Raw genomic sequence first — 12,356 nt, forward strand, 5'->3', positions numbered from 1 at the left:
TGTGTGTGTGTGTGTGTGTGTGTGTGTGTGTGTGTCCAGAATTTAGAATTATGACACTCTAGCTCCATCTACTGGAAAGGAAAGAGAACAAGAGACTGTCGACAGGCTAATTTATTTCCTTGTTAGGAAGAAAAATGGTAACTCTGTAAATTTTGGAAAAATCAATTAAAGATATTTACTTTTATGGTCATTTATTTATTTAAAAAAATCAAACTCAGTATAGGAACCTTATGCTACACAGTCCGATAGACTGGTGTTTATCAGTCTATATGCAGTGCTGCTTAAATGCCTGTTGCTTATTACAACTGGGTGACTACAGAAAAGACATCAGGGATTTGTTCTTTGCACTGTTTTATGGTAGAGTTTTAAATTACTATGATGCTAAACAACAACAGTTCTGGTCTTCTATTTTTTTATTACTCTTTATTTTTTCAATTTTTTTCTAGTTCTAATATTGTTGAGGGTATCACCTGACATTTGTTTTTACTTGAGTTTAGAAGCAGAAGAAGAAAAAAAACAAAACAAAAAAAAAAACACTCAAACTCAGATCAGAGACCCCTCTGGTTCAGTACCTCACAGGTTTGAGAGCCATCATCTCATCTTTCTTCCTCTCCTTCCTCTTCAGGTCCTGCTCTGTATTTTTCAGTTTGTCCGGCACCAGGCGTAACTTCGACTGCATGTCGTTGATAACCTCCTGCAGATCAGACTCAGAGGGGAACTGCCGCTGGCACACTGGGCAGCAGGGCTCCCTGTCCTCTGTCAGCTGACTGATGAATTGGGTGTACACTGCTGTGGCTCCAGCTAGCATGGCTATACCAGGACAGGTGCAGAAAGAGAAAATTTATTAATCATTTGCCAATTATTACTAGAAAAGACGCCAACCAACCACACTGTACATTAGGCTTTTAGTTAAAATGGGCATACACACTAAAGTCGAGTAATCACTTCCTTGGTTAACTTACTGCATACCCAGAGAATACATATATAGTTATATTCAATAGGAAATACTTTTCTTGATTGTGTGATGCTTTTGAATATGTCAACCAATTTTAACAAAGTTGATTCACTCGAGATTATAGCGCAGATGGAAAGATGTTGTTACATTAATTTATAATGTAGTCAAACGCACAGAAGATGCATTTAAAGAGCGAAACACTGAACCTGTTAAATCCACCCAGCAACACAAAGGATTCTGTATTTCTTTAGAATGAACCTCATCAACCTCTGCAACATCTTATCTACATAAAAGATAAAATGTATATTAATGATGGACATGTTCATCACCTGTTGATCTGCCAAGTTTTAAAGAATAAGTCTGGCACTTTGGCTGTGGCCATCTTGGGTTTTTTTTTTTAGTTTTTTTAGACAAGACATGATGATCAAGGACTATCAATAAGTAGCTACTCTGCTTTATCCTCATTTTTACACTACATTGGGTTATTACAATGAACACCACTATATAAAACAGGAATAACAACTAGCAACTTATTGGGAAAGTAATTATGACAAAGTAAGTTCTATACAACTGGACTTTTTGCAGCCAGAGCACTAGTGAAAAAGAGGCATTTTTATAGTTTACAGTTAAGGTCCACACTGCAATTAAGGATCTTGTCAACTCCAAGGTGCCAATTCTAGTTAATTTTTTAGGCCATTAACCTCTTTGTTTGGATATCTTCTCCAGATCTTCTTGCAGTTTGCCCAGGTCCTGGTCTAGATCTTGACTACCACACACATTGAAGAACTTCTCTTCATCACTGGTTAACTGCTGCTCCTTCTTACGCAGCTCAGCAGAAATGTGACTTTTGTTCTGCTCACTTGAAGCCAAGTCCTTACTGAAATGTAGGAAAAAACAGCAATATAACACCAATCAGTCCCTCTGAAAAACGTCTTTTTAAAAGCATTTTCTTTCATCGTGTGTGTGCTTCAACGTAAATGCATTTTGCTAACTTGAGTTTTGCAAGTCTGTTCCTGGTGCTGTTAATTTCCTTGGACTTGGAATAGATCCAGTCCTCCAGCTCTCTCTTGTTGGGAAAGTGGCCCAGTAAGGACACCAGATCCTCACTGTGACGGGACTTGAACTTGCGTACCTGCTCCTCCTTTTCGCCCTAAAAGATTAAAAGAGCAAACGGAGAAATGAGAGTCTACAGAGAAAGGAAACATGATGTGGCAGCTGGCATAAAAGGGAAAGACGAAGAAGGGAGGTTAGAGGTTAGAAAGAAGGTTAGATTACCATGCAGGGTTACTTGGTTTTACTACCACTACAGTACAGTTGGGTGAGTTTCTGCAACATTTTTTTAACATCACCTTCGAGCGGGTCAACTCTAAGAAAGGCTGCAGTAATCAACGTTGACTCTTTTTCTTTAACAGTAGATGACACATTACCTTATTCTTTTTCAGCATGTCCATCTCCGTGCGTGCAGTCATGTGTGTGTTGAGCGTCTCCATCTCTTGATCTAGCCGTCTCTGTTTGCGGTCAAGTTCAGCTTTTTCTCTCTGGAGCTCCGAAACCTCAGCCTTCAGCTCTTCCACGTTGGAGTTCTGGATTGCACTCTGCAGCTCACGCTCCTGAACAGGAAAACAAACATTGAAAAAAAATGGCATCAATTATACAACAAAAGAACACAGTGTGTCAGCAGTATAGTTCCAGTTAAACTTTCTATGGCAAAAATTTTAAAACTTCATTCACAAAAATGATAATAACAAATCGTAGGAATAATGCACAACTGTTTGACAAAAAAATTTCTGAACATTATGCAAACAATCTCTTCGAGAAAGCTCAGGAAATGTATATCTCTCTGTCTTACTCCCTTTCTGTGTGTCCTCTCTGTTATCTGTTATTCGAGTGTAGAGCAGGGCGATATGACCAAAAATATTTATCACTATATACATTTGAAAATTTGCGATAACGATATAACTGACGATATAATTGACACTAGACAAAATACTTTACGACTCCACAATTTTATTAGTGCAAAAAACCCCCCAAAACATCAATATATTTTGACTTAAACAAGCAGCTGTTTTTTATGTGCATTAAAGTTATATAAATATTTAACAGTGCAAATGCAAATTCCTTACTGACAGTTTAACCAAAAGGCATTTCCAGTGGAAATTGGCCGACATATCCTCAGCATAACCAGGTATAATATCCACAAAACTTAAAAAGAGGTTATACACACACAATACGTAATATTATGTTGAAGCACAGTACGTATCACTCCGCGAGGCTCCTGCCTATGATAGCCGTAATGCTCCGACAATCCATCAAGCGGTGCGGGTTCGTAGCTTAGCAAAGTCGTACTAAAACATTTGACAGATTTTCGAGCACCGTGTGCATAAAATCATTTCGAGGTCAGTAAACACAACCAGAATTCAAACATAAGGCACACGGGATTATAAGGGGCACTATCGATTTTCAGAAAAATCAAAGGATTGATTTTAAGTGTGCCGTATTTTCCAAAAAACACGGTAATAACGGCGGCCTGCTAGCATGCTCTACCAAAAATAGTGCTTTGTGGTGTATCTGACGGACGAAAGCCAAACCAGTTCCACACCACTGAAGTTGCAGCATTTTTACAAACCAGTTCTGGTTCATCAGTTTCATTCAACGATCTGCTTTCGGCCTTCTCATTCTCCGTCGCCGAAATGCTTTTTCCGCCATGTGCGTATGAAAACAAAGGCACTGCCCTATTCGAGTGTTATCACCATTACTGACAAAACATCAAGTTACAACCTGAGCATTGCTACTTCTTTGTCTGGTGTGAATAAAGAGTCAAACATGCTACAAATTAAAAACATTTTTTGAGGGAATGTGTAGGGAGGGCACCAACATCTTTTTCCAGAATAACTGTGTGTAGGTTCACATGCTCTGTGTGTCCCAAACAAAGTGTAATCCTTAATATGGAATTCTGCAAATTAACCAAAAAACAACCACCTGTTAAAATTCACAGCAAAACAAAATACTCTCACCACTTTAGCCAATTCATTTTCCAGATCCTGCAGTCGAGTAGACGAACCCTCCAGCCTCTGCAGCTCTGCTCTGACACTCCTCAGTTCTTGCTGCTTCTTTCCCTGCATGTCTCTCTTCAGCTCCACTGTTCTCTCCAGGCCAGTTTTCTTATCCCTCATTTCATCAATAGACTGCTGCTTCTGCTGCTCCTTTTCCTGCAGATCGACCTTATGACACAAAAGCAAACGCAGGAATAAGGCACCATGAACATGACCTGCATATTTATTTTTAATTGCACAGTCCAAAATTCACGAGTGATGCAAAAACTTCTGTGAATATAGTAAGAGTGGAATTTTCAGTGGCTTCTTGTGTTCAGTAGTTAAAATCTTTCACAAAAGAGAAAACTGCACATGAAATGCCAACATCGTCTTAACAGTTTCTGTCTATATTACTGAATGTTTTATGGAAAAACCTTCTAAGACACTAGTGAATAATAAAGATATATTTATGTATTAAGAGTCTCTCATATGATCAGACAGAGAGAAAACAATAGCGCTGCTTAACAGCATTAACCAGAAATGAAAAAATGAAAATATTTAAAAGAATTCTTGTCCATTTTGTTTTTCAACTGTTTGTAAATAACATGAATTCAGGAAAACTCTTGGTTTTTTATTTCAACTGAGAATTTCTTACCATAACTTGGCCAAGTGTCCCTTTTTCCTGCTCCAGTCTCTGCGTTACGTGACGATGAAAGCTCTCAAGCTGAAGAGCAGTGAAGGGTGGTCGGTCATAGCCCTCCATCTCCAGGTAGGTTGACAGAGAGCGAACCTGTGTGGGAAAGGGGAGGAAAAATATACCAACATGTGTGATTTGTTCAAGGAACAACCTAACATTCGCTTGACACTGCTGTGATGAAATTTTCCTAGTCTCTGTCACTCGATTATATTCATTTAAAGCCTCCATTACAACAACTGCGACTGTGCCCCCATTACCTGAGTGTCACGTTTCCTGATGTTTTGTGTATGGTGGTCAGCTTCCGACTGTAGACGACCTGGGAAGAAGGAAAAACAAAAGCAAAATAGGTGTAAGAAGCTAGTCTTGTACTAAAGAAAAATAAAGTTTATGCTAAAAAAAATAGCTTTAATAATACGAATATTTTCAGCTTAATCATTTATTTAGCATTGAGTGTGATATTCTGCCAGAATGCTGGAATATATTCAATCGTGCGTGTGCTTTCACATTCAGATACAGATGTTTAGCTACCCTGGTAGCACCAGGTGTACAGCTGTGGGTACCTTGTTCACCCAGAAGTTCAGCTTTGATTCTGTTGAGTCTCTGACACTCTCTGCCAGCTCTCTCCAGCTCCTTCTGGCACTCGGTCAGCCTTCGCTCCTTCTCCCTCACTGTCCCCTGGTGGTTCTGGTAAATCTCCTGCAGCTCCTCATCTGAACCCTGAAACACCTGCCACACACAGTAAACTGGTTTCAGAGTGGCTCACCGAGTGCAATTAATATAGACATTTGGACCTGCTTTTATAAATGCTTTAAAATAAAAACAGTATATAGTGGTAATAAATTTGGTCTTTCAGTCATAAATCTGCCCCAATTGCTCTGGTTCCATATAGTTCAAAGTCCTGATACTGTTAACTATAGGAATAGATCCCATCACCCAACAAACAGAAGTGAAAAGATACAGAGGTCATGCTAGCCAAAGATTAACTGGCTCATTGTTAAGTTAAACAATCTCATTCACCCTCTGTAGCTTTTTTTAAAATTTTTATTAGTTCCTCACTGAAGATAATGACACATCATACAAAGTGGACTCTAGAGTACAATGAGGCAACTGCTAAGCTTTTCCTGCAGAAGAAAATTAGCCTGTGTGGCCAAGTCTGGCATATTTACATGAATACATAAATATAATTAAGCCTATTATAGGGGGGAAAAACATTAATAATACAACCTCATTAACTTTGATCATGCATTTTATTATTTATCTCATACTTAATTTTTCAGTCTTTTTCATCCCGGCATTCCTCCTTTACGAAAAGTTGTCATTCCTAATTGTTCTTCTGCTTTAGGTTTTTCATCACAAAATAAAATAAAAAAAATATATATATACTACGTATATTATCAAATTACCTGCTCCATTGTTTCCTCCAGCTCCTTATTGTCCTCCTCCATCTGTTTCTTCCTGCTGTCTAAAGCCTTGATCTCATTATCTAGCTTCATCACTTTCCCGAGTTTAAGGTCAATATCCGTCAGTCGATTCTGAAAAAGACGATTACCATTATACCTTAAATATTATTGTGCTATAAGCTTTATTCAGCTGATTCAGTGAATGAAGTTACTTAAAGCATTACTGGTTGTTCATTTGCAGTGAAGTACAATAAACCTGTAACAGACTCCTACAGGGATGTATTTGCAGTGAAATATAAAAAATATATTTGGTCAGTTGATTTAATAAGAATAAGATATTTAAGTTATTTTATATATTTTATCCCCTTCCAAGGTGCTCATTGCACCCATATGCTTTGACACAGGATTTAAAAAAAAAAACAAAAAAAAAAAACTTTAAATCATAGCACACCCAAATAATTTATCCGTGTTCCTCAACTTCTTCCACTCAAGAAGAAATACTTGCAAGGTTTGAAATCTGCTTGCACCACAATATGTATGCATGTATACATACACTTCATTAGGTAAACCTCTTGCACTGCTCAGTGACACAAGTATGTAACCAGCAAATCGCATGGCAGCAATGCATTTAGACTTGGACACATTCATTGCAGACACAGTCAAAACAGCCTGGTGAAATTTAAACTGAGCTTCAGAATGGGGAAGAAAGGTGATGATGATGGTCTGAAAAAGAGAAAATATCCAGAGATCGGCAGTTCTCTGGCTTAAAATGCCTTTTGATGCAAGCGGACAGAGGAGAATGACTGGATTGCTTCCAGACAACAATAACTTAAATAACCACTCGCCAAGATTTTCTTGGCACATTTTGGACTCCATTGTAACAATTGAGCATTGTTTAAACACCACCGCCTCTCTGAGTGCTGATCATATCCATCCTTTTATGACCACAGCGTGCCCATCTTCTGATGGCTGCTTCAGGATAACACACACTGTCACAAAGCTCAGATCTTCTCAAACTGGCTTAATGAACATGGCAATGAGTTCAGTGCAGTCAAATGGCCTCCACCGTCATCAGATCTCAACCCAACAGAGCATCTTTGGGATGTGATGGGATGGAAGCTTGGCCTCATGGATATGCAGCCAACAAATAGATAAATACACAAAACACACATACACCAGCCCACCTCAAGCGGCTCAATCTGGTTCTCTATCTGCTGGACGCTGGCTTTTGAGGCCATCAGTTGGGCTTCCTTGGTGTCCACAGTTTCTCGAATTTGCTGGGCCTTCTCCTTGTTCTGCTTCAGGTAGCGCAGCTCCACCTGACACTCTTTGACTGTCTGACTCTGTTTGAGTCGCAGCTGACGCATTGTCTCTAGAGCTTTGATATACCTGATCAGGAGAGAGAAATTGACATTAACAGAAATTCCTTTTAGGCTAAAACTGGGTAATGCAACACTTGTGTCGTCCATTTACTTGGTTGCAGCAAAAATGGAGTCAAATTTGTCTTTGAGTGCTTTTCCCTCACTAAGGGGCCAGTTAGACTCTTCTTGGTGGCAGAAGATGACATGATTTAGGACAGGCTTCGACACACCCAATGCAGAAATCATCTCCCGGTCCAGCTCACCACACTTAGAAGACAAGCTGACTTTCTCACCATCTCTGGATGAATTATAATAGACAGTTGCATAAGAAAAAGGTCAGGAAACCTTAGTATACAATCCACAAATATTTCTCTTTTTTTTAACTTTAAACAAAACTTTACATAAGAAACATAAGATTTTGGCTTACTTCTGTCTGGTAATGACCTGCTCTAAGCTTTTGAAGGTGTAGCTTTTTGCCTTCTGAGTGCATGACATAGAGCGTTGGATGGTCACTTTCTCTCCATTGACATCTGAGAATAAGAGGCGAATTTGAGCACGCACATCCGTCTCATGGGCATCCTGGAATCATATGAACATCGCTATACGTGAATAAAGGTGAAAAAATCACCCAACAAGGACCTGAAGAAGATGTAAAGGCTAAGACTGAATTTTAACATGTTCAGAAAATGCTAAATTTGAGAAATCATAACAATTCTTAAGGTATGAAGACAAACTAAACCTGATAAAGATATTTAGCACCAAGCAGTTAGGAGTTTTATTGTCATTTTCACAAGTGACTTAAATCAGGCTTTTTCACACACTTCATCCCTGTCTTATGTTTTCTAGTATTAAATTTGCATTTAAAACATATAAAATATTACAAATACACAAACAAATCTGTTGCAAAAAGTAATTTCAGATGCATCCCACACATTATGAGTCTTAAGTGTACCACTGCAGTCAGAAATAGAGAAATGTACTTTTAGTTCAACACAAACAAACCTTTGGATCATGAACAAATGCACCTCCTTTAGATCCAGGGGGAAGTTCTCCAGATGTTGCATACTTTAGGCATTCAATAATAGTCTGAAAGCATCAAAAAGAAATGAATACATGACAGCAGCATTTATCATTCTGGAATACTATTTTTCAACTTCCTGTAAGCCTTTGGAAAATACAAAAAGTGCTATGTCGACTCTTGTGTTCGCTGTCATGTTTCAATAAGTCAAGTATTGCTTTTGTCAGAAATGCTTTCGTACTGTTTTCCCTGCTCCATTGGGTCCGACCAGAACAGTCAGAGGAGTGAAGAAAGAGATGACTTGCTTGTCTTTATCCTCAATCCCAAAGCTCCTCACCCCCAGGATGCTCATCTTGTCGATCTTTGACATTTTTGCTTTCTGAAAGAGAAAAGAAGGAGAGGTGATGAAAATAAGACACACAGGGATTCTCTTCCCTGTGAGTCAACGAAATATAGTAGGAGTGACAGATTATTGGTTTCTTATTGGCAGTAGCCACATTAACAAACAGGTCTTATCAAAAGAATAACTAACATCAGATGATGTGCTCGCAGCAGCGTTTGTTGTTTTCAACTGTTATCAGTTTGTGCTGCGTAACCACTAATCTACACTGACAAGTCTTTCAGCAAAACAAACCTTCCGCTATAATATTTGATGACTTAAAAAGACCTGAGCTGAAAACTGGAATCTTTACCTGTTATGCTAATTAATTTCTTCAACAACAGACTATAATAAAGCTTAACTACAGAGTTAGCGGTGATTAATTATTTCAAAGGTGCTTCGGCGTTCAATAAACTGAAATAAATATTCTTTTAGGATACATTTAAATAAAGTAGCTATCTTAGTAACATGTACCCGACGTTCAGTATATTGGGTATATCTGGAAAGCTGGCAGAACAAAGTACTTACTAAGTGTTGGTTAACTCAGGAGGCTAGCTTTCATGCTACGTCGCAGTGTTTTTAGCAGTTAGCGCCACACTGACCCACAGCAGCGTGACACAGGGTTTAATTTCGCTCACAACAGTAGTGTACAGCCACAGATACGACGTGAATTCAACTCACAACAGACAATTTTTACCCCCGTGCAACTCGGACGTGTAACTACAGTTTTCGCGCTGCTTGGGAAGGAGGTAGCGTGAGAGAGGCAGAGGCTGACTTCCGGGAGGAGGAACGTCAATATAGAATATGAACATAGAGCGGCAAGCTTACGCCATAGATCTGTCCATCTGTAGCCCGTGTTTGTGTTTTATTCTGCAAGTTACAGTATGGACGAAAGTTCTTAAAGTTAGTTATTAGTTTCATTAGTTAGAATATGTTTGTTTCTTTTGCAAACGTTTCACCCTTTTTAAAGTAGTTTCCCTTTTGCAGTTATTTTTTTTATTGTGCAAATGTTTAATTTCATTGTATTTTTTGTAGTTTTTAATTATCATTTAAGTAATAACTTTTTTTACTCGTTTTATCACAACATGGGGGTATTTGTTCGATTCTAATATCTGGAACGGATGTAATATCTGGAACAGAGGTGTCAAACATAAGGCCCAAGGGCCAGAATCGGCCAAAACAAAGACTCCAATCCTGCCCGCTGGAGTGCTTTGGAAAATGTGACTTTTAACTGTAGGTCTTACACCTTTTCATGCTGATAGGCCTCTCCCATAGCCATACTACACTAAAGTAATTAAGTAATAGATCAAAAATTACATTACAGAAAATAAATTGTTTTCACTATATAAATATAGACTTTTTTTCAATGTGTCCACAGTAAAAATAAAAATGTAATTGTACATATTTATTTCTTAATTTAAGCTTTTTGCTGACAGATTTCTTTCATTTTGTACGTCAGCATTTCTTCATTGTGTAGAAAAACAAGCTGCTGTAGCAGTTGCACTTGCTTTTCTTTAACTAAGATATCTCTAAGATTAAATATGCAATGAAATTTCTATACAGTGACAGAAAGGAAAGTTTCACTTTTCTGGTCATCTTAAGATTAAAATGGGCTGCATGTGGCCCATCATGTAAAATGAGTTTGATATCCACGACCTAGAACAAGGCTGAAAACACTTTTTTAAACGTTTGTTTTATATCTGTGCAGTGTAGTTTTAGTTACTTTTCCAAACCGTGTTTGTTTTCAGTTAACTAGTTTTATTTGATTACTCGGAATATAAAAACATTGCTATACACTGAATGAGTTCATCCTTTCTCCACACAGGACATAACTTTCTCTTCTTCTTTCAGCTGCTCGCTTTAGGGGTCGCCACAGGAGACCATCTGCCTCCATCTCACCTTTTCTTTAGCATCCTCCACTTTCAAACTAACCCTCCTTCACATTTACATCCATAAACCTGGCTGCTACATGTTTTCCATTACATCTGCTTTCACTCCAGTGCACATGTCCAGACCATCTCAGCCTTGCCTCTCTAACTTTGTCTCCAAACAGCTCAACCTGAGCTTTCCCTCTGATCTACTCATGTCCATTTTGGTCACTCCCATTAAAAATTTTAGCATATTAGCAGCTCTGCCTTCTTTTTTTTTTGTAGGTGTTACCATCTTCAAACCATATATCACAGCAGGCCTCACTGCTATCTTGTAAAACATTCCTTTCACTCTTGCTGTTGTCCTTCTGTCAGAAATCACCCCTGACACTAATCTCCACACACTCCACCCTGCACTCTCTTCTTCACCTCTCTTGTGCACAGTCTGTTGCTTTTGGATGGTTGACCCCAATTATTTAAACAAAATGACAAAATGACAAAATGCCAGCCTTTTCTGTGCCACTTTCAGTGTTTGTGTTATCTACCATCTAGTATCTGTTTGAATGTTGAATACATTTTACACCTGCATGGAAACTTTTCTGCAGCTGTAACCCCATTCCCACACGTCGCCCTCAGATTCAGAATGAGTAGCTCCAGTCATGTGAATGTATACGTTTTGTCACAATATGTTGCGAGCAGCGTTTCTCCTGGCCCCATTGTGGTGATGTTATCAGGGATGGAACAATGTTCACTCTTAAAAATAATTTTAAAAAATCAAGCAAACAATTTAAAAAAAGCTTAGATGTGATATTTATCATTTTGTGGTTATAACTGATTATCCTGTGCTTGTATATTCAGCAACATGTTTAAGTAAACATGCCTTAAAATATGATGTAAGTAGCTACTTAATTTGTTGGTTGTCACTTTGTAGTACATAGTGTTAAAAATTTTAATTAAAACAAGTTTTTGCATGTAATCAATAACAATATATACATTTTTAGAAAAAAATATAATATAATTATATTATATTATTGAAAAATCCTGGACCAAAATACTTACTATTCCCTGTGACTAAGCTCGATCTGTTCTTCTTCACTAGATATACCACAGGAGGGCAGTGTTAAGTTGCGGAAATTTAAGTGCTGCCCAAGGTTCTCTCCTTCTCCTTCTCTCCTCTTCTCCTTCTCCCCTCGTCACAGCTTGGCAACCATTTCTTTCAGTATTCCTGTGACAAGATAAAACATAAGACAAACGTAAGATAAATTTGCAGTGAGGAGGTTGGTCACTAGTATCCCAGCCAGTTTGATCAGTTAGGATGCCGATGGTGTTTATTTCTAACATGCTAACATTTCTACATTTAACATCACAAATTAAAATCAGCTGTAATGTAATGTAAAAGCTAAAAGACACATTTTTCCATATTGTAGTTGGGAAGTAAAACTGGACAGAAAACAGATGGCTTCAGAAAAAGAGGGAGAGAAGGAATCTAATTGGAATAAAGGGAGAGGAGTTATTTTCAGCATGTGTTTGGGGTTGAAGAACAGTTTGAAGACATCCGCAGGGACCTGCAGGACTGGTGTTCCCCACCTGCAGCTAACCCCTAAAACCCAAGAACATCATCTCTCTGATGTCCTCTCATTTCCCTC

At 38.3% G+C, this 12,356-nt stretch overlaps 1 protein-coding gene across 1 annotated transcript in view; it reads right to left on the bottom strand.

Moving 5' to 3' along the window:
* The window catches only part of rad50 (RAD50 homolog, double strand break repair protein), a 31,068-nt gene extending 21,436 nt beyond the window's left edge, over positions 1-9,632 (bottom strand). Inside the window, exons 1-15 of the mRNA XM_005926403.3 lie at positions 9,371-9,632; positions 8,705-8,842; positions 8,448-8,531; positions 7,873-8,024; positions 7,558-7,743; positions 7,269-7,473; positions 6,088-6,216; positions 5,245-5,410; positions 4,942-5,000; positions 4,643-4,777; positions 3,970-4,176; positions 2,383-2,565; positions 1,948-2,105; positions 1,657-1,832; positions 573-810 (exon numbers count right to left, since the gene is read on the bottom strand). Coding sequence (XP_005926465.1) covers positions 573-810; positions 1,657-1,832; positions 1,948-2,105; positions 2,383-2,565; positions 3,970-4,176; positions 4,643-4,777; positions 4,942-5,000; positions 5,245-5,410; positions 6,088-6,216; positions 7,269-7,473; positions 7,558-7,743; positions 7,873-8,024; positions 8,448-8,531; positions 8,705-8,833 — 2,207 coding nt within the window. The 5' untranslated portion in view covers positions 8,834-8,842; positions 9,371-9,632. The remainder of the gene's footprint in view (positions 1-572; positions 811-1,656; positions 1,833-1,947; positions 2,106-2,382; positions 2,566-3,969; positions 4,177-4,642; positions 4,778-4,941; positions 5,001-5,244; positions 5,411-6,087; positions 6,217-7,268; positions 7,474-7,557; positions 7,744-7,872; positions 8,025-8,447; positions 8,532-8,704; positions 8,843-9,370) is intronic.
* Positions 9,633-12,356: the final 2,724 nt, after the last annotated feature.

Source organism: Haplochromis burtoni, unplaced genomic scaffold (genome assembly GCF_018398535.1).
Source record: "Haplochromis burtoni strain Fernald_Lab_line unplaced genomic scaffold, NCSU_Asbu1 Contig_83, whole genome shotgun sequence".
Lineage (NCBI taxonomy): Eukaryota > Metazoa > Chordata > Actinopteri > Cichliformes > Cichlidae > Haplochromis > Haplochromis burtoni.